This window comes from Carcharhinus amblyrhynchos, chromosome 6 (assembly GCF_965287045.1).
Source record: "Carcharhinus amblyrhynchos chromosome 6, sCarAmb.v2.hapA, whole genome shotgun sequence".
Lineage (NCBI taxonomy): Eukaryota > Metazoa > Chordata > Chondrichthyes > Carcharhiniformes > Carcharhinidae > Carcharhinus > Carcharhinus amblyrhynchos.
The window spans coordinates 97162429-97185002 of NC_137329.1; the positions used below are offsets into that span (position 1 = coordinate 97162429).

Consider the following 22574-nt stretch of genomic DNA (forward strand, 5'->3'; position numbering starts at 1 on the left):
GGTTCCACCAATGCTTACAGCAGTTTACCACAACTCCTGGCGCAGTGCAGGATCTAACTCCCAGATGAAGGTCTCCAAGGCAGTCCTACCCTATCTGTATTGACTTCCATGCCCTGGCATGCTGATGCTATGCCCTCAGACTAGACACAGAGGGACTCCTCCATTGTATGTTGCAATCTATGGAATGCTGTGATAGCTCTGCCTAATATTCCATTGTCTTAAGACCAAGGCCAAAATCATCATGTGACTCAAATGAAACCTGGCCACCAGCAGTCCTTCGTGTGCCTGTGACCTTGGATGCCCCTGCCTCCACTTGTCATGGACCAATATCTGTGCTGTGCTCATCAGATTGTGACCCTGAGCCTGCTCTCTGTCTATGTCCTATCCAGGTGTGTGCCTCTGCTCTGGGGGAGGGTGGGGGTAAGCAACGTGGCGGGTCTTCATTTGTTGTACCTTCAGGATCCTCATCTGAGGTGTCAAAGGAGCTGGAGATGAGGAACTGGATCTCAGTGTCCCTAAGGTGCTTGGCAGAGATGCCTATGAAGGAGAGTAGAGATAGTCAGTGCGTGGCATCAAAATACAAAACATCACATTGTACTCACTGTCTCGGAGACTGAAAGATGAGTTGGTACGGGGTCCTGGTGTACACTGCCAACCTCAACATCACCGCAGCAATGTCCTGCTGGTCTCCAGTACACTCCTCATATTGGGTGAGGGGCTTTTATCTATGTCATGGCCCACCAGTCCAGGAGCTCTCCCTGCAGACAGAGAGATGGAGAGAGTGTGAGCATGGAGCACGCCAAGGCAGATGTTAAGGATGGTTGAGTGTGCGCTGAGTGGAGCTGTGTTTGGGATGAGTACATGAGCTGCACAGGATGTGAAGTGAGATGGAGATGCCAAGGTGTGAGTGGGAGAGTGGGCGGTGGTGTGTCTTGTGATGTCAGTGTGTGAGATCCCTGTGGAGTTTTATACTGTGAATGTGTGAGGGCCTTGTGAGAGTTTGAGCTGAGAGTCATAAGAAGGATGACTTACCCTGGCTGTGTGGGGAAGATCATCCACCTGTTTTCTGCATTGCCTAGCCTGATCTCCCTGGGTGAAATTGGCTCTCACCTCCATAGACATCTTCTCCCAAGCTGGGTTGGTTACTGTTGTGGACCTCCTTTGACCATGGCAAGGGCACAGAATGTGTCAGAAGGTGTTCCAGTGAGGCATCGGGTAACATTGGGCTGGATGTTTCTTCCCTTTGTGGGCCAGCTCTACCTTGCAGCAGTCCTGGGTTTCAGGCATTAAAAGACAGATGTGCTGGTGTGGTTAAAATATGGCCTCCAGTGCACTAACCCACTAATGCCACAGCACGGCAGGCGAATCACAGGCCTGCTGCCAATTATACACTGTATTTCCTGGTGATAAATATTTAAGGAGGTGGGAGCAATCGGGCACACAAACACAGTATTGTGGCTGATAGAGACCCTTGTCAGACCGTTTATAAGGCCCTTGTCAGACCCCACTTGGAGTACTGTGCGCAGTTCTGCTCGCCTCACTACAAAAAGGATGTGGAAGCTATTGAGAGGGTGCAGAGGAGATCTACAAGGATGTTGCCTGGATTGGGAGGCATGCCTTATGAAGTTAGGTTGAGGGAGCTCGGTCTCTTCTCCCTGGCGAGACGAAGGTTGAGAGGCAACCTGACAGAGGTTTATAAAATGTTGAGAGGAATAGATAGGGTGGATTCTCGGAGGCTATTTCCCCCGGCTGAAATGGTCGCTACGAGAGGACACAGGTTTAAGGTGCTGGGGAGCAAGTACAGAGGAGATGTTAGGGACAAGTTTTTCACTCAGAGGGTGGTGAGTGAGTGGAATCGGCTGCTGTCGGTGGTGGTAGAGGCGTCCTCGCTGGGGTCTTTTAAAAGACTTCTGGATGAGTGCATGGTACTTAATGGGATTGGGAGTTACAGATAGTTCTATGGCTTGTTAGGTATGGATATGATCGGTGCAACTTGTGGGCCGAAGGTCCTGTTTGTGCTGTAGTGTTCTATGTTCTGTGTACTGATTTTCCCTGCCCACCATTGCACTTAATCCAGGGAGGAAAAAATTCCACCCATTGTCTTTGGTCCCTGATACAAATTTCATTTCCTTCACACTAACTCCATTCCTTTCCATAGTGACTGTCTGAAGCTGCACCAAAATGTTTGCAGCCTCTCTGTTATATTTCAACTCTGGATGAGCTTCTGAGTACACATCTGCACCATTCTGTGACTGCTTATTTCCCATGACTAATACTGCCTGATGTTGCCCCATGTCAGCTCAATTACTGCTGGAACCCATCTCATGTGGTTCAGTGTCAAAAGCTTTGGAACATCTTATTGCCTGACGGGTGCTATATAAAAACAAATTATTATGTTACAGTAAATCCTGATGATATAGTCAGAAGGGAATGATATGTGCATTTATATATTACCTTCAAATTAGAAAACAGCCCAATATATAGTCAGATAAAAATAACATGAGCAGAAGGAGATAATAAAATGGCTGGTATCAAGGAGATTCTTAATGGAGGAGAGAGAGCTGAAGAGGTTGAGAGAGGTGGGAAGAGATTCTAGGTCTTAGGGCCTAGAAGCTTAAGGTAATGCTGCAAAGTCTGACGTGAAGTGAGTGGGGAATGCACCAGTGGTCAGAATTAAAATATAGCAGAATTCTTTGAGGGTTTTAGTAGAGGATTTTACAGAGATAGGGTGGGTTGACGTCAAAATTGGATTTAAACTTGAGGATGAGAATTTTAAATTGGAAGAATAGAGGGGCAGTGGCCAATGTAGGCCAGAAAGCACAGAAATGAGATTGATTTGGTACTGTTTAGGATACAAAGTAGAGTTCTGGATGAGCTAAAATGTTATAGAGAGTGGAGGGTGCAATTCTGGCCCAAGAAATATTTTGAATGGTTGTGCCTGAATATGATTAAGATTATGGATGAATGTTTCAGTAACAGCTGGACATGCAGAGCTGGATCCTGTAATGTTACAGATGTGGAAGTAGACAGTCTTTGTTGATATAGGATGCTGAATTGGTGGCTTCAACAAGGAAGGGTTGGCATTGGTAATTAGAATAAGGAAGGGGCTGAAGATGATAGTCCTGGTCTTCCCAATATTTATTGAATAATTGTGGCTTAATTAGGACTGGATGTTGGGCTAATAGGATGATTACACATAGGCAGCGTTGATGGAGTGGGGTGGGGGTAGGGGATGGTGGGTCAAGAGAAATAAATCTGGGTCTCATCAGTTTACACGTAAAACTTGATGGCACATGGAACAGAATTGTTTGCTCATTGCAAACATTAAGTAAAAACATTGCTTAATCATTAACCCTTGATAACTGGTTGGTCCAATTTCCTCACTCTTCACTTGAGCCTCACTGTGATAGTTCATACGATGATTAAAATTCTTAAGAATCATTACTATCTGGCATGAATACATATTCTCCATCCGTGCAATTGTGCTTCATAAATTTAATACAACAGGTCTTTTTCAGCACCTGGTATATTCATGCCCATTTCCTAGATCACTAATAAGATCATATCCCTTTAACATCAATTGCAGATCAGTCATCGTTTATTAATGCTCTGTTAAATCCAAAAGATTGCCTTCCTGTTTGATTTCCAGAACATTGAGTCAATGTCTGTTATCAGAGAGTGACGATGATGCTTTCTACATTACTGCATTCGTTTTGATTACATGAGCCCCATCTTATCACAGAGTTTATAGCTCAAAGAAAACAAACTGAAACCTTACGTTCAAATTAAACAGTCCATGTCAGTGATATTTTATGAGATGAAGGCACACATTTGCTCAATGTCGTTTGCAGTTTGATTTTCCACATGTTTTCTACCTGAACAGATTTTAGAAGGCTTTTTTTTATCAGGAAGTGTCCTTCAGTGTATAGTGCATATCTTTGACAGCATTATAATCAGACGCCTGGCTCTACCATGTCTGTTACACACAGTACCAGTAAGAAGTCTCACAACACCAGGTTAGAGTCCGACCAGTTTATTTGATAGTAATGTCACAAGCTTTTGGAAACTGTGTTCCTTCATCAGGTGTGTGGAAGGTGCTGATCTGAGAAGGGCATATAAAGTCGCACACAGTTTACAGAATACTGATTAGAATGCAAGTCTTTACAGCTAACCTGCTATTCAAGTCTTAAAGATGCAGACAATGTGAGTGGAGATAGTATTAGCATACCGGGATCTTGGGTTCATGTTGCACTATCTGTAACCCCCATGACTTGTCTGACCTTGTAAAATCTCACTTACTGTCCTGTCTGGAGACAATACACATCTCTTTAACCTATGCTAATGCTATCTCCATTAGCATTGTCTGCATCTTTAAGACTTGAGTAGCAGGTTAGCTGTAAAGACCTTCATTCTAATCAGTATTCTGTAAACTGTGTGTGACTTTATATGCCCTTCTCTGATCAGAACCTTCCACAAACCTGACGAAGGAACACCGTTTCTGAAAGCTTGTGAGATTACTATCAAATAAACTGGTTGGATTCTAACCTGGTGTTGTGAGACTTCTTACTGTGTTTACCCCAGTCTAACACTGGCATCTCTACATCATGACACACAGTACCAACCAGAGGAAAATAGAAAAGCAAGCATGAACACTGAGAACTCTGTTTATTCTTCATTTGTTCATGCAACAGGCTCTGTCAAAGCAAAAGAATAGTCACGTAGAAGTCTGCTTTTAATATCCTGACGTCAAAGCAAATCATTCCATTGAGAACGGTAAAGCAAGGGATCAATTCTTATTTCAAAATAAATGTAACAGTTAAATTCTTTGTAGTTATGCATCCAAATCTTATTTTATACCAACATTATCCATTAATTTCTAATTGTCCAGCTCAAAAAAAAGTCACAGAATCATTTCAGTGTAGAAGGAGACCATTCAGCCCCTTGTGTCTGCACCAGCTCCCTGAATGAACATCTTCTCCAGTACCATTTGTTAAGCTCCACGCCAGAAACTCCAAGGTGCTTTATGAAGTTAGCCCAGATCCTACGTTTTACATTTGAATTTGGCATGGGTGAACAAAAGGTGTATCACTCCAGGTATGATTCAATTGATCCAATAGGAAGTGTTTATCAAACATTTATTTAAGAACACATTTAAAATATAACAAAAAGAAAGTAGGGAAACTTTTAACAATTACAAGATTTAAACATTACATAATATAAACCTTAACAGCTAGCTATGTTGTTCCAAGTCAAACACCATCCCACAGACATACACCCCTCTTCAGACTTGACACAGAAACAAGTATGCTCATGTGATGCTGGGTTTTCAGCTTTTTTAACCCCTGCTGTGAATTAGTCCTTTGAATGTTGGATCAATTCTCTGAGGCTTCCCAATCCTAGAACTTTTAGCAGGCCTCTGGAGAGAGAGAGAGAGAAAGAGACACTGCTTTGTTCCACCAGCTTCTAAAAGCAACTGAAAAAATTAAACTAAAACTTGGACTTTACTGTCCCCAGGCATATCACCAGACTTGTCACTCATCCCCAAATCAAGCTCCAGTCAGCAATCCCCAAAGGACCATTAAACTGCAGAACACTACATTAGTCCAGATTAAAATCAACATGATATCAATTCTATGGCCTCAGCAGCAATAAAGGACGCTAGTCCCGGACACCCACTGCTGACAACTTCCAAGGCCTGCTAGAAATATCCTGCCTGATTAAAATACATTTCTTAAAGGCAGAGTATTGTTACACATACCTCCACCTTCTCCCTACAACCATGCACATTCTTCCTTCACAGATAAGAGTCTAATTCCCTTTTAAATGCCTCGATGTACCCGTTTCCACCATTTCCTGAAACAGTGCATTCCAGATCTCAACATTCACTGCATGAAAAATACCTCTCATATTATTTTTGCTCCTTTTGCCAATTATTTAAAATCTGTGCCTTCTCTTCTTAATTCTTTCACTTGTGGCAACAGTTTCTCCCTATCTACTCTGTTCGAACCCATCATGATCTTGAATCCCCGTCTCAAGTCTCCTCAGTCTTCATTTCCCCAAGGAAAGCAATCCCAACTTCTCCAGTCCACCTTAACAGCTGAAGGGCCTCATCCCTGGAACCATTCTCATGAACCTTTCCTGTTTATATTTCAGATTGCTTTTATGTCAGTGTATTACAGAATTTTATTTATTTTTAAAATCAGAATTTCAAAACCAGAGTGTATTAACAGTCCAATAAAATTTTGGGGGCTGTGACCAGACTGGTTGTTTGTAATGGACATGTTTATGGCTATAAGTAAGGGTTCTGGTGAAACTGATTCAATTCATCCCATTATAATGGACTATTCCCAAAGAATGAAACTATTCACAACCCAGTACAAATTTCCACTAAGTTGGCAATTTCCCACAGAAAAGTAAGGAAGGTTGGAATGGGAAATTTAATAATCACAATAGTACAGTAGTGTTACTGATAAAAGAAATTGAGATGCTACTTAGTAAAATGAAGTTTATTTTTCATCTATCTGCATTGCATGTAATGATTTAGCTAAATTTATCTTTGCATGAAGGAAACAATTTATTTCATTGCAATGTACTTTTCCATATTTTATAAGTTGTTCTTATAATTCTTTATTATACACCTTCAATAAAACTCTACACTAAATCTTTCTTTTAAGCCCTTGCATCTTCCTGTACTGTCAAAAGGATCTTACCTTCTTTCCTTTAATGAGGTCTTTTGCCTCTCCACTAAACAACCACGAATCTAAATGACTGAAGAAAAATATTTCAGGTTTTCGGTTGACACCAATCATATTTTAATTGGACCCTTTTACTTGTACAGAAACAACTAAACTGTAAACCAGAAACTAAAGTCTTGAAATTGCAAATGGACATTGTCACATTAACATTTAAAATACACAAGCTAATGCTGTTAAAGTAGTCAGCAAAAGAATTGTCTATCAGTGTTCAAGCGATACAATTCACAGAACATTCCAAAGCCCAAAAGTCTGCTTTCTAGCAAGGAACCCTGAGATACAAAATAATTATATATAAAGAAGAATTGCAGTGATGAGCAGTGGACTAAATGTAGGCTATTGGCTGTTTCTGTAAGGATTGTAGTGTTCATGGTTCTTCACTGATGACATCAGAATTTATATTAGGTTGACACAAACATGTATGACAGTATATGACAACATGTTATTAGACATAATTATTACTACATATTCATATTATTGATATATGTCGTGAGTTTGTGACTTGATTCTCTGATAGCAATATGGTTGTCATCAATGATGCATTGCACTCTTAAGAATGCCCAGCTATAAATGCTGGGCATTCTCCACTTATTCCTCCATTTCTATTGAAAGTGTTGCTCTTGACAATCAGGGCTGTGTTGACTTGCTTGGTGTAATAGTGTATGGACAGCTGTCATATTTGGCAATTGCTGTTAAAGGTGCTTTAAAATGAAACGATTGCAAAAATATTCAGTCCTGTGACAGGAAAGCTATCCCAGGGCTGCAGGTTAAATTTAGTTTAGTATGTGGCATAACATGGACTTCCTTTCAGATGCTCTGCTTTCCTCCCACAGTCCAAAGATGTACAAGTTAGGTGAATTAGCCATGCCTCTTACTGTCCCAAGATGTGTAGGTTGGGGGAACTAGTGAGGTAAATACATGGGGTTACGGGAATAGAGCCTGGGTGGGATGCTCTGATGAAGAGTTGATGCAGACTCAATGGGCCAAATGGCCTCCTTCTGCACTGTAGGAATTCTATGATAATCTGGAGACTACCTCCCTGCTGAAGAGTAAATGGCAACTTCCAGCTTCCCTAAGTATTTGTGCTTGCCTTGTTTGATGTAATTCCTTGTTTACAAGTGGATCAATGCCATGCTTGCCAAGGCAATGGCTTCAATTCCTCCTTCTCAAAAATCCAACACAGTCATTGACAATTTCAATAGAATGTCCATGGCCAGTATTGCTTTTTGTTACAGGATAAACTGGTGGCAGCAGTGATGCTGATGTGGGAGATGGACATCAAATGAGCACTGACTAGAAGACAACCAGCAGCAAGCAATCAAGAAAGAAAACAGGAGATCTAATGAAAGTACACTGTGTGAGTGGCCATGAGATGTATGACTATGGCTTTGAGATAACCAGGTTTCCTGCCTTCATTAATTCAAGCATCAGATTTTGACAAACTCCCAATTCACACTGTTTCTGTTGAAGTTAATTTGTATTGACTCAAAGAAGTTGTTTAAAACCAACAGATTCCAATTTATAAGCTGCACGTCCTTTAGTATGCCCATTACAATATCATTATGCTGTATCAGAGGAATGAAATTGAGGCTGGGGAATAAGAACCAACATTTTTACTGTTGATCTTTTTCTTTTATTTAATTGAGTATAAGCCACATGTTCCAACTCAATTCTTTGATCTGTGCGGGTCCAACCAAAGGGCAACGGGTGTAGTTAACTTTGGAAGAAAACAAATAAACAAAGCACATCTGTAAATGATCTTTTGTAACGTGTTTTTTAGTTATTTTGGAAATTGAAGTGAAGATTTTAATTAATGGCAGCTTTACAAATGTTTGATTGACCTTAGATCACCCCAGTCTCAACACATGTTCACTGTCTTACACACAAATACAACTGTGAGGAATTAAGGCTTGGAGGAAGCATTGCAGAAGAAATACTAAGGGAACTTTTTTTCTCTTGATTACAAATTATACAATATTAAACATCATCTTGAAAAAGCATTAGGGTGTGGCACCTCCATGTCAAAAAAGTCTTCAATTCTTCACCTTGGCAGATAAAAACAATTTGCCACTTTTTGTGGGCAGTTATCCTTTAACAATTTTAAAAAGACATTTCTAAGTCATGAGAATGTAAGTAGCTGCAGGCGTAGGCCATTCTGCCCTTTCAGCTCACTCCATCCTTCAATAACATCATGCCTGATCCTATAGCTCAATTCAACTCTCCTGCACAACCTCCATATTTCTTGACTCCCTTAGAACTCAAAAACCTATTGTTCTCTCTCTTGAATATACTCAATAATCAGACGGTTACAGTCCTCTGAGGAAGGGAATTCCCAACATTCAAAACCCTTCAAATGAATAAATTTCCACTCATCTCAGTCCTAAATGGATCCCTCTGCCAAGAAAAAACATCCTCCCAGCATCTATTCTGTCTTTGTTTTTGGTAAATCAAGTCAACTAAATCAAATAAACTGAGGGACAAATTAGAAGGAGCAACCCCCAAAAAGAAGAGAAATGCCTGAAACAAACAAACAAAGCAGAAAGGAAACTTAAAACATCAAACCAAAATATGGTTAATGGAGTCAATAATACATCCCAGCCCCTGCGGTGCCCAACGAGCACGGAAGGCCTCGACAAGTGCCCTTGGGCACTGCATGCTCTTCTCCAGAGACACGTGGCTGTGAATGTAGCCACAGTAGAGGGGCAGACAACCAGGTTGGGTGACCCCCTTGGCTGCCTGCTGCCTGGACTTGTTAATAGCTCATTTGGCTAGGCCCAAGAGCAGTTTCACAAGGAGGTCCTCCACTTTCCCCATCGTCCCTCCAAACTGAGTGTCCATAGATCAGAAACGTGGGACTAAAAGTGCAAACAAAACATCAAGAGTCAGTTTAGTCAGCCTGTGCTGCATACCCTCTAAGGCAGGTGCATATTTTCTTCGGTAAGGAGATCAAAATTGTGCATGATTTTCCAGATGCGATCTCACCAAGGCTCTATGCAATTTCAGTAAGACTTGTATACATTTAAATTGGAATTCCTTTGTAACAAAGGCTGATATGCCATTTGGTTTCCTATTTTATATCTGCATGTTAGCTTTTTGTGATTTATGTGCAAAGTCCTCCAACCACTCTGATTACCAACATTTCCAATCTCTCACAATTTAAAAAATATTTTGTTATGGGGTAATTTATCTTTCCTACTAAAGTGAATAATTTCACATTTTCTCATTCTTTACTCCATTTGCCACCTCTCCCACTCACTTCAAATATTTATTTCCCTTTGTGGATTCTTCACATCCCCCTCACATCTGATTTTCCCAGCTAACCTTTTGTCATCAGAAACGTGAATACACTGCACTTGGCCCCCTCATCTAAGTCATTAATATAAATTGTAAATAGCTGAGGGCCAACTACTGATCCATACAGCACTCCACTAATCGCAGCGTGCTAACCTGAATGTAACCTGTTTATCTCTACTCTGCTTTTTGCCCATTAACAGATCTTCAATTCATCGTAATTAATTACTCCCAATCCCATGAGTCATAACCTTTGTGAGGCATCTTACTGAATGCTTTTTGAAAATCTAAATACGCTATGTCCACTGACTCTCCTTTATCAACCATGATAGTTACAATCCCAAGCAGCTCTAATAGATTTGTCAACATGATTTCCTTTTCTTAAGTCCATGTTGACTTTACTTTTTCTATGTGGCTTGATGTCATGCCTATAACAATAGTTTTTAGTATATTTTACTACTGATTTCTCTTGATTCCCAGCTTGAGTCACTGAGTGGAATCTGCATATTCTCCCTATGTCTGCATGGGTTTCCTCCAGGTACTCCAGTTTTCTCCCACAAACCAAAAGATGTGCTAGTAGGGTGCATTGACTATGCTAAATTTTCCCTCACTGTACCTGAACAGGTGCCGGAGTGTGGGGATTTTCACAGTAACTTCATTGCAGTGTTAATGTAAACCTACTTCACACTAATAAATAAACTAATAAATAAACTTATTCTAAATTCTAGGCAATTCAAGTAGATATAAAACCAATTGCACCCCTATCTTTGTAGCCATCTTTTTAAACCCCTAGGATATAGGTCATTGGGTCCAGTAGATTTGCAGTGTCTTAGTTCCATTAATTTCATCAGGACTAGTTCTTAAAGTTTTGCATTGCCATTACGTTTTTAGTTCCCTACTATTTTAGGAATAGTTATTTTTGTGTCTTCTATGGTGAAGATAAATACCAAATATTTGTTTAATATTTCAACCACTTCCTTACTTCCTATTCTAATTTGTCTTTACCTGAAAGTGAAGAATGAATACTTTCTTTCATCCCTTTTTTATATATCTTTAGCGTATACTATGTTTTGTTTCAGTACCTTGCAGGCGAGATGGACAGTATTTGCATTAGGACATTACCAGGGAACCTGAAGCATGAGCCTTTATATGCCGTCATGTGTCCTCATTCAGGATGGACTCAGGAGTTGTCCTGTTCAAGTTTACGAATATTGATATGGAATCGAGTTAAAAATGGTTACAACCTAGACCAATTATGGGTGCTATGACACAAATTGGAGTCAGTCTCCCCCACAGACTTTAATCTGCAGCTTGGGGTAAGAGTTTCACCATTAACAGCAATGTTGATTTTGGCATCTGAGCATTTAGAAGTGAGGCTCTGACTCCAAGAAAAAGAATTACTAGTGAAGGGCAATGATGTTGCGATTCACTTCTTGGTTGAAAGATGCACAGCAATAAACTCGTGTGCAAAGACTTTCTTAAAAGTTTGGTGTCCATGGTGTGGAGATGCCAATGTTGGACTGGGGTGAACACAGTAAGAAGTCTCACAACATCAGGTTAAAGTCTAACAGATTTATTTGGAATCACAAGCTTTAGGAGCGCTGCTCCTTCATCAGGTGAGCGTCTGCATCAGGAAAGCTCGTGATTCCAAATACATCAGTGGGGCTTTAATCTGGTGTTGTGAAACTTCTTACTGTAAGACAGATTGAATTCCAAAATAAGAAACGCAATTTTCGTCTATATTTAGCCTGATGTGCCCAACCAAAGAAATAATAAAATAGGCTGTCTCATAATCTGTGCAGCAACGTTTATTACACTTCCAATATTTGCACAATTGTATGCTTAAATATTTTTTGTGAGTTACTATCTAGCTCCAAAGGGACAAGCTTCTTCCATCTGTTAAATAAGAAGATTGTTGGGAACTAGAAAATCGGGAGATGGGTTGATGTATAGAGTCCTAGGAAAATAGGAACTGAAATATAACATCGTAGATTTAAATGATCAGATACCACTCACTGAGCAGGCTGAATTAAACACTTTCCCTCACAGTTGACCCCTCTTTGAAAACAACGCAAGCACTACAGATGATTCGTATCGTCTTTCGAAGCCTGAGATTGAACCCGCTTATATTTACTTTGGCCACTTGAACTGTGAAATCAATTTCGCCTTTTCCTCGATTGAACGTCGGATGTGTGCTGCCCTCCACTGGCTCACACTAACCGGGAGCTCTCTATCAATTCAAACTCAACATGAATGACTACAATCTGCTTCGCAGATTTCAGCGCTTGATAAACCAGTATGCAGATACACAACAAAACGGACTGATTCTTTGATTAAAGTGTTTCTTTCCTCACGGAAGGAAGTGTTGTACTTGCTGTATTTCACAGGACCGGCCCTGAATAATATTGATCCCATGTACCTTAATAATAACATCACTCTGAAGATCCGTTTTATGATAGGTAGACTTTATATATTTCTGTCGATTTCTCTTCAGTCACGTTCTTGTTGCGAAACTAATACTATTTTCCTCAAGCTAAAATCAAAAGTTAGTACTTTTTTCGTTATCAAAGATTTCTAAGTTGGCATTACAAAGCATTCCTAACTGAGCAGGTGTGCCCAGCGAATATTCCAAAAGCTTTTACCCAAATCCTTGTGTCTTCTTTGTCAGTAATTTTGGCTTGAGATCGACGCTGTTACTCCTCCCCCTGTTATTATTTCTCTCATCCCCGTTTGCTCTGAAGAAGAGCGCATTAGAACACAGAACCCTGTAAGGCATTGCGGGGCTCTTTGCCAAATAACTGTTAACTGCCCCAGCAACTTTTTTTTTCGGATTTCACCAGATGCTTTGATAAAGTGTAAAATTCATGTAATTAAAGATCACTACTTCCTTTTCCAATTCAACAAACGATGAAAAACACTTTATTATAAGTCATGTAACAACATTACTCTAAAGTGCATATATTTACAATATATCTATATATTAGCAGCACCAAGATACATAATTCAAATAAATAGATGATTTAACAAATAAATTACGGTATGTGACATTAATCATGGATTGTCAAATATTCACAATGGCCAATGTATACTTCCATAGTGTACACTTAAGTTTGCTTTATTCTTGTGTTTCTTTTAATATTTACAATCAATAAATACATTTAATACTTTAATTATGATCACAAATACAGAATACTGCAAAAGATTTTTTCCGGTCTTTCCTGAATAACAGGCCTGCCTGGAAAAAAAAGGGAAAAATTTGGGGGTCACTTTATATTTAAAACGAACAAAATCCGCCACGCTCCATAGAAATATAATCAATAAAGAATTGCATTGATCTCTTTGTCCTATATCTGAATCCCAATGCAAGTACCAACAGCCGTTGTCTTCTATTAACCTAGGGTGCATTTTGCAGTTACAGGAAACAGCTTTATCCATGCATGTTTGCATGCATACAATTTGCTGTGCTGGGTACGATTTCGGGATGCTGGATCTTAGTCCATGTTGCTGTAAACAGATACTCTCTTCAAGGTTAACTGTACCCTGCTGCTTACAATAACTGAATACTTGTTAGCTTACATTTTGAGTCCTGTGGGAAGTGATTCGTGCAGTTGACTAGAAAATCTATAAGTCAGATGGATGGGAGTAGAAATATCTTCCTCTCCTCGTATAGCTAGCTGTCAAGTGCCTTAAGTTAAATGTGGCGCTTCAAAGATATCCTAGTTCGCATGGGACTGATCCAGGAAATAAACATTGTCCACTCTTTGAGATCAAAGAGGTCACAGGATGTATTTCATTTGGTATCTTTTGGCAATTAAAATTAAAATTTGTCCTTCACCTTCAAATGCAGAGTTACAAACTCAAACAAACCAAAGTAAAAATTCTAACGTATTGGAAATGTTGTTCTTTTGTTAGGAGGGTAACCTACTTTAGAATGCCTCCATACTATTCTCTAGTTAGGTGAACGAGGGGCATTGGAAACTCTTTGATAACTTCTGAGTTGATTGTTGGATATTTCTCATGTGTAACTTTACTAAGTCTCAACCACATTCCTCAAAACTGTCTGAGGTTGTACTCAACTATGTACAACCTTGGTGCCAGATCTGACTATGAGATGAGTATCCAGCCACCTAATTGTGCCATCACTAAGTCCACTTGTTTCCACCTCTGAAACGTAACCCATTCTGCTCCTGCCTCACCCCATCATACGCGAAAACTCTTATCCATGCTTTTGTTACCTCTAGAGTTGACACATTCTTGGCCAGCCTCCCATATTCTATCTTCCACAAACTTGAGACCACCCAAAACTCTGCTGCCTGTGAATTTAGTTGCACCAAGTCCCATTCACACATCACACCATACTTGCTAACCTCCATTAGTTACCACTTAAGCAACACTTTGATTTTAAAATGCTTGTTTTCCAATCATTTCATAATTTCCCCCTACTACCTCTGTAATCTCCTGCAATCTCAAAGACACCCCCCCCCCATCTGTTCCTGGCCTCTTGAACATCCCGAATTTGAATTATTCCAGCACTGGTGGCCCTGCCATCTGTTGTCCAGACCGAAAGTCCTGGAATTTATTCTCTCAATTTTATCACCTCCAGTTCCTCCTTTAAGACACTGTTTAAATCTACCTCTTTGAATAAACCTTTGTTCATCTATCCTAATATTGGCCATTGAGCCTGGTTGTAAGAAAGAATGCTTTGGAACATTTTATTACTTTAAAAGCACTATATAAATACGGGTTGTTGAAGTTGTTCTTACACTGTACCCTCAAGGCAGGTTGGTTTACTTTCTAACTGCTCTAAATGTTTAAAAGTGAGCACTTTATAAAAATGTGATTTGACATTTTGCTGGAGTTACACTCCATGTTGTGTCAAGTCCAAGTGATATGAAACTGCCTCCTCCAAAGGGTCTCCACTTCATTCTACAGTTGATAATGGGCCCTGACTACGAATTTCAATTGTAATTTTTTATGAAACCTATTTTACAGCAAGACTAAAGTTGTAGTGATATGCAAAACGAATGTTGCGAATATCAAGAGATGCAAATCACAGCTATCACAAGCATAGACATGACAGTGGATGTAAATCGGATAATGCTTGCCTAGAGTGGCATTCCTCCCCATCTTTGGAAACGTTCTCCAACAGGCATTCCAAGGAATGAACAGGTATTGCTTTTCAAATATTTTGGTCTCAAATTCAGGAATTCCCCCTTTCAAACCTTTCCGCCTCTCTCTTCCTATTGGACCCTGTTTAACCTCCACCAATTTGACGAAGCTTTTAAAAGCCCTTCTATCATCATTTTCTTTAGCTGAGGACCGGTTTCTGGGAAGTGCTTGGAAGCTTGCCCTCTGCAAAAGGTGGCACAAATTGATCTTGTGCGAATGTTAGCACAGAGCTCTAGTTCCCCTGCACCTTTGGTACTGCGGGAGTATGGGCATGTCCTCAGAACATGTAAATGTTCACTGTACAAGTCTAAAAAGTGCACAAGAGATCCGATTCATCTGAACAGTTTTCAAACCATGCACACTGGAATTGCACTCCATTCAGTGACCAGACCAATTGGTGTAAAATTGGTTTCTGGAAGAGTCTAACAGCGTCTGGGCTTTAGATTTAATCCTAACCAGTATCGGTGCACAGTCAAATCTGCTTTGAGTGGTCACGAAAGTGACACCCATCAGTGCAACCGGAGGACATTTTGCCAAGGATTATGTTTCTGTGAAGTCGGTTAGATTCCAGTGTGTTACAGCCTCTGGCTACAGTTAGTGTCATTTTTTAAAATATCTTAGTTCGTTGACTGTTAAAGCAAAGCAAATCTAAAGCTGCGGGTAAGTAGCCACGTTCACATGTACTGAATGCTAAAATCAGGAAAGTGCCCGTGTAATCTGTCTGATAATTATTTCAATAAGATACCCTCCGGGTCTCACACCATTTGCCAGTTTGTGCTGGATGCAATTGCATAGCCTGGTGTGCAAATGCATTTGAAGATCCCCCATTTAAAATTGGGAATGGAACCTGTCCTCTGTAACGTTATATGTTACAGTCTGGGGAGTGCAGGTGCGAGTCGACTTCCCAGAACTCGAGTATAAACTGTCCTGTGTTCCTTTGTAACTATCTGGCTGTTCCTCAGCCTGAGATCATTGCGCAGCTTTTTGCTGACTGTACATCGCAGCCGCAATTTTTTTTCCGCCCTCGGGATGTTACCCCGCGGTACTGCCCGTCTTTTGACCTTGGAAGCAAGTCTGAGGGAATTGACTTAGGCGAGTGTTATGTAATTACCTAAAGGTGTGGGTTACAGCCTGGCCCCCTTCAGTTCCACAACCGTCCAGAGGCGGCAGTGGGGAGCGGCTCCGAGTGGGATGCGCTGCCGGGATCCCTGACTTGGGAGGCGGCGGAGCGGGTGTGCCTCCTGCCCTTCTCCTCTCGGCCTCTCTGTGCCTTGCGCTTGCTGCTCTTCCCCGGCTTCTTCCTCTTGCTGTTCTTCTTGGCGTTCTGGTATTTGAAGGGAGCGGGCTTGTGGGTCTCCTGTGTCTGTTCCAGCGGAGTCCTGGTGCCCTCACTGTCGCTGCTGCCTTCCAGCTTGATGAGCAGCACGGCCAGGTCCGGCGATTCGGGCCACGTCGCCGGCTGTTTGGGGTGGCGAGGCGGCTGTGACTGAGTCATCCGCCGGCCCTCTGCCGTGTGCAGCTCGCCCATGACATTGTGCAGCCAGATCCGCCTCTGCAGCTCCTGGATGGCCCTGCTCTTGTCATGCATGAACTGGTGCTCCGAGACAGACCTCTTCCTACAAAACACAGACACGGGATTTGTATTATTTTTGATTAGACAGCTCGGCACAGGCTCAAGCGTGGTCCAAACCACATCAAAACACAAGCAGCAAATTCCAATCGACCGTAACAGCAAAGCGGGGAACTTGCATTCCAAGCCACCTTACTGCCCTGGAGTAATTTTAGAGTCAAAACAATTTTAAAACGCTTTTGTTTCCATTATGAATCAGATTCTGCCAAGTTCATTTCAAGGTGCAGACAGTAAACTCTAAGCGGATATCTGAAGCAAGGGTTTGACCCGAGTTGTGTAACATGGTCAGTGCAAACCATCCTAACTCGATTTGAGTCTCGCCTCGAACAGCAAGCTTATCGCATCACACTGCTTCTATCGGGATAAGGAAATGCTTCTATCGGGATAAGGGGGCGGTTCTATCGGGATAAGGGGGTGCTTCTATCTGGATAAGGAAGTGCTTCTATCGGGATAAGGGGGTGCTTCTATCGGGATAAGGGGGCGGTTCTATCGGGATAAGGGGGTGCTTCTATCGGGATAAGGAAATGCTTCTATCAGGATAAGGGGGCGGTTCTATCGGGATAAGGGGGTGCTTCTATCTGGATAAGGAAGTGCTTCTATCGGGATAAGGGGGTGCTTCTATCGGGATAAGGGGGCGGTTCTATCGGGATAGGGCACTAGGTTAAAAAGCTGGACTGGATCAATTACTGATTCAGTGCTTCACTGTATCATGCCGGAGATCTCACACATCTGCCAACTTGCCCGCGATCCGCCACATTCTTCGCTTGAAACTAATGAAATTAACACCCAGATCACCTGTCAGACTTTACCGAAACCTCTACCTTTTACAAAGGAAAGTTCACAAAGAAAACCATGTTCCCTATCTTGCATTCCACTGGGAAACACTTGAACATAGCTTGTAGCCTAGAACGGGTCAGCTTGCTCAGACTCCGCTAAACATGCAGTAAAGAGAGGGAGCACAATACTTTTTTTAAAAAAAACACTTACTTTATCGTGGACACTTCATCCACTGGCTTCCCATACGTGGGCGTCGAACAACACAAAAGGAATATCGCAAAGCCCAGCTGCTCAAATAATCTCTTTGTTTTCGACATCTCACTTTGCCTAACCTGCAGACGGGAGAATTGGAGAGTCAGAATGATAGTCCCCAGTCAGCCTTTATACACAGAACACTTTCCACAAAACTGTGTGAAAGTTGTCAAACAAGGTCCCACTGCATATGTAAATCACTTCCCCCCCCACCCCCACCCGCTCCCTCCTTCCTTCACTTACTTCTGGGCAGTCGGTTCTTGCGAAGTCTAAAGACTAAATTTCTTCTTTTTCCTAAACACTAGTCCTCTTAAGGTGTTTTAGTCTGTAGATTGAAATAAAAAAGAGATAAATGAACTGCAGAGGTTTAGCCAGCCAGGCTAGGGCTTTAAAGGAAACGTGCTCATTTTACAGGATCGGGTGGGATAGATGGAACGGCAGCTCACTGACTCTGGCTGGAACTGGCTCTTGCTCTGCCAAAGAGGCTCAGTGCTAGCGCTCCGAATTTAAACTCGCTAATCAAGTTAAAGACATAACACCCCCTTTGAAGCGTTTGCGCAACCCAGCCGCCTTGCAAAAAAAGTTAAATTGTTTTCCATTTTTGTTCCAACCCTTTTTAAATTCTGGGAGCTATTTCCCAAAGGGTGTTTTTTATCTTACCTCTAGATATTTAAAGGTGCACCGACTTGGCAGCCAGCTATGTTCATAGGAACATTAAGTTCTGGTAAGATAGCTTATATTTTATCTGGAAGTACATTTGTCAATTCTTCAAGGATTCTACCTGTCATACAGCTTACATATGTCACGACTTAAGGTCTTGACAAGGTGTGTACCAGGCACTAAGAAATTGAACCTGTTGAATATCTCCCCGTCTTCACACTTACCAATAAAGTGAGAGATAACCTATCGTAGCGGGATGTTGTATCGTACAATTCTCTGAGGAGTTCTCTTAATGATGTCCAATCATTCTTTTTTAAACCGGAACTTCACTGAATAAAGTTATAAGCTGATATAAAACTAAACAATTACAGTTCTTGCATATGCCGGGCACGCTCCCGCACCGATGTTGTGTGGGGTTTTCAAATCTTTCTATGGGAGGCTGCGACTCTTGCCTTGATAAAGCACTTTCCCTCTGACATCACATCACGTTAATTTGCGTTCGAATAAGTCATCACCGGTTTAATGATGACCAACACATCCGAGAACCCATTTAAAACCATTCAACTGCAACAAACATGGTCAATCATTAAAGGAAACCAAAAAAAACTGGCAATGGTATGTAAGATTTTTTTAAAAAAAATCTTTGGTACAGGTCTTACTTAATATGTGGAGCAGGATTGAGTTTCAACAACCACCTCTATGTCAGCAGATCCTGTCTCAGATCCTGCACAGTGTGAAACACAAAGCTTTGGGGACCTCACAGCTCAGGACAAACTCCCTCTCATTGTTATAACCTGTCAGTGCCTTTGATGGATAAATTGATACGAAATAAGTGAAAATGAAGTTACGTTCAATAGCCGAATTAACTCACATTTAGTAAGAGCTAATTTGATAAACCTGCTACAGGCAATCGTTTTATTAACAAAAATACATTAAACGAGACACAATATGATCATCATTCCAGTACATCAATATTTTGGAAGTAATGTTGCTCCGTTAGAATGAAGACTAATCGTTCGCCAGAGAAGTACCGGATTCTGGTCCGGCTTAACTTTTACCAACATGTGTGAAACGAACTTGTACATTTAAAAGAACAGACAGAGAGTTTACATCCACTGATGTGCAGCCTCTAGTAGAACGTAAAGGACAAGTTCTGGTCCACAGTTCCTAATACCAGAAAAGCTTGGATTTCTCAGCAAATTGGGTAACGCTGAGAGCTGTCCATGGTGATTACCAGATTCAATTCTTTCTCGAGAAAATCAAGTCATTGAAAACAAAAGCACCCGGAAAATTGCATCGCAAAATTAGTCCGTGGAACTTCAGTGACTGTGGGTGTCATTTGGTGTTTCCCATTGATTCCTGGATTCCCGGAATAACAATAACATACTGTAGCGTGGACAGAGAAATCGCCACAGTAAACTTAAACCTTTCTCGAATATACCAAAGATGAGAATAAAAATGCAACTTTCACCCTCGTTTTGTCATATTTCAGTCAGACGGGGACATCTTACAGAGCAAGTAAGAGCAAAATACTGCGACTGCTGGAAATCTGAAGTACAAACACAAACTGCTGGGTAAATTCAGCAGGTTTGGCAGCATCTGTGGAGAGAACCAGGGTTTAACGGTGCATTTACTGACATCAGCAAGAAACTCCCACTGAATTTCAAGGATACAACTAATCGGACATACCTAACCCAAACTTCGCCAAAAGTGAGAACAAAAGAAAGTCTGGACTGGGAGAGGGTCACTGGCTGTCCAAAAAATCCAATGGAACCTATTGCATTCAAATATCACAATGAACGCTCCCAATCTCAATTTTCAGAGTAAATGAAACTCATGGGCATTTTCTGCTACCTGTCTGAAAACAATTATCGCACAATTAATATCTGGCATCATCCACCTAAATCTAACTTTCTACCAATTTTTGGGTGGTATTTCCCATAGCCTTGGTTTCCCACAAACAGTTGCATTTCTGCCTGGAAACATTCTTATTTCGTAAAGTTTTAAAGTTTATTTATTAGTGTCACAAGCAGGCCTTCATTAAGACTGCAATGAAGTTACTGTGAAAATTCTCTGGTCGCCACACTCCAGTACCTGTTTGGGTGCACTGAGGGAGAATTTAGCATGACCAATGCACCTAACCAGCATGTCTTTCGAACTGTGGGAGGAAACCAGAGCAACCAAAGGAAACCCACACAGACACAAGGAAAACGTGCAGACTCCATACAGACAATGATTCAAGCTAGGAATCAAACCCCAGGCCCTGGTGCTGTAAGGCAGCAGTGCTAACTGCTGTGCCCACTGTGCCATCAAGACACTGGAATCTTAGTCAGCAGGATTTCTTGTAGTTCTTAATGAGCAGCATGGTGGTGCAATGATTAGCACTGTTGCCTCACAGCGACAGGGACCCGGTTCAATTCTGACCTTGGATGGCTGACTTTATGGAGTTTGCATGTTCTCCCTTTGTCTGCATGGGTTTTCATTGGCTGTTCAGGTTCTTCCCACAGTTCAGAGATGTGCAGGTTAGGTGGATTGGCCATACTAAATTGTCCCTTAGTGAACAGGATGTGTAAATTAATGGGATTAACAGGGTAAATATGTAGAGTTACGGGATAGGTCATGGGTAAGATGCTCTATCAGAGAGTCAGTACAGACTCAATGGACCAAATTGCTTCCTTCGACACTGTAGGGGTTCTATGATTCTTCTATTTTGCTGTCTATCTAACAACGGCCAGCAACAGTGTTACATTGGTTGCAGGGCTTGCTTCAAAGATTTTCCAAATGGTGCCATTGACAGCATTTGTGATGATAGCATGATGTATATGTTGTCCAAAGCAATGGACAATTTGCAATGACTTCTCTGACCATGATGTGGAGATGTTGGCGTTGGACTGGGGTAAACAGAGCAAGAAGTCTCACAACACCAGATTAAAGTCCAACAAGTTTATTTGATAGTAAACCCACAAGCTTTCAGGGTTTGCCTCTTTGTCAGATGAGTGGAGAGTTCTGGTCTCAAACAGTCTCAAACAAGTTTACTATCAAATAAACTTGTTGGACTTTAACCTGGTGTTGTGAGACTTTCTCTGACCATGAAAGTTTATTCTGTTTCTCAGAATTGGTTCTAATTGTCCACTAGCAAGGTTAGACTGACTGATCTGTAATTATTCAGCCTATTCCTCACTCCATTTTTAAACAAAGGTATGACATTAGTAGTCCACCAAGCTAATGCACCACATTTATATCTAGAGAGGAATGGAAAATTATGCTCAGAGCTTTATCTTTGTGGCTTCTTTTAAAAACCTGGGGTTCATTTCATCTGGCCCTGGTGATTTATTCACCTTTAAAGATGCGAATCCCCTTAATACTTCCTCAGGTATGCTTTCTTACCACCATCTTCAAGAAAGGAGACAAAGCTGACTGTGGAAATTAATGAGGAATCTCCTTACTTTTCATTGCTGGGAAGCTCATTGCCCAAATCCTTGCTCGCTGCCTCCTCCTAGTCACTGAAGAAATCCATCTGGAAAGCCAGTTCTGATCAAACTGAAACAACGAACATGATTTTTTTCTGCTCGACAATTCCAGGCGCAATATCAACGACTCTACATGGCTTTTATTGTTCTGAGCAAGGTTTTAGACTCAGTCAATCAGGAAGTGTTATGGGAGATCCTATCAAAGCTAGCTTCCAAAAAAAAAATCAACATCCTCTGACATCGCCACAACAAAATATCAGTGACAATCTTCACTGATGGAAATATGACAGAAACCTTCAAGGTTAGGACTGGAGTCAAGAGGAATGCATTATCGCCCCTATCCTTTTCTCCACTTTCATCACCACGTTCACCCTGTCATGAGAAGCTTCCCAGTGGAGTATGTTTTGTTTCCAGATCAGAACCTGAAGTTACTTTAGGATGGCACACTAGACCCCAACACTTTTTATATTTTGGCGTAAATGTGAGGATAGGATGTTTTGCTCCAAAAGTAATTCCATGGACAAAGTGGGGATTTTTATAGTGAAACAAACTTTTTTAATAACACAGATTAAA

The 22574-nt window shown here is 41.2% G+C and overlaps 1 protein-coding gene across 1 annotated transcript; it reads right to left on the reverse strand.

Moving 5' to 3' along the window:
* Window positions 1-12958: 12958 nt before the first annotated feature.
* Window positions 12959-18945, reverse strand: LOC145344148 (parathyroid hormone-related protein-like). Its single transcript, XM_080191029.1, has 5 exons — window positions 18756-18945; window positions 18115-18196; window positions 17830-17951; window positions 16324-16828; window positions 12959-13278 (listed from the first exon to the last, which is right to left on the reverse strand). Exons 3-4 carry the CDS (start codon window positions 17934-17936, stop codon window positions 16354-16356), a joined length of 582 nt encoding a protein of 193 aa, XP_080047155.1. The 5' UTR covers window positions 17937-17951; window positions 18115-18196; window positions 18756-18945; the 3' UTR covers window positions 12959-13278; window positions 16324-16353.
* Window positions 18946-22574: the final 3629 nt, after the last annotated feature.

Coding starts and splice junctions, on each gene's coding strand:
- LOC145344148 (XM_080191029.1), bottom strand. CDS start 17,936: ATGTCGAAAACAAAGAGATTATTTGAGCAGCTGGGCTTTGCGATATTC. Junction 16,829..17,829: donor GATGAAGTGTCCACGATAAA/GTAAGTGTTTTT, acceptor TGTGTTTTGTAG/GAAGAGGTCTGTCTCGGAGC.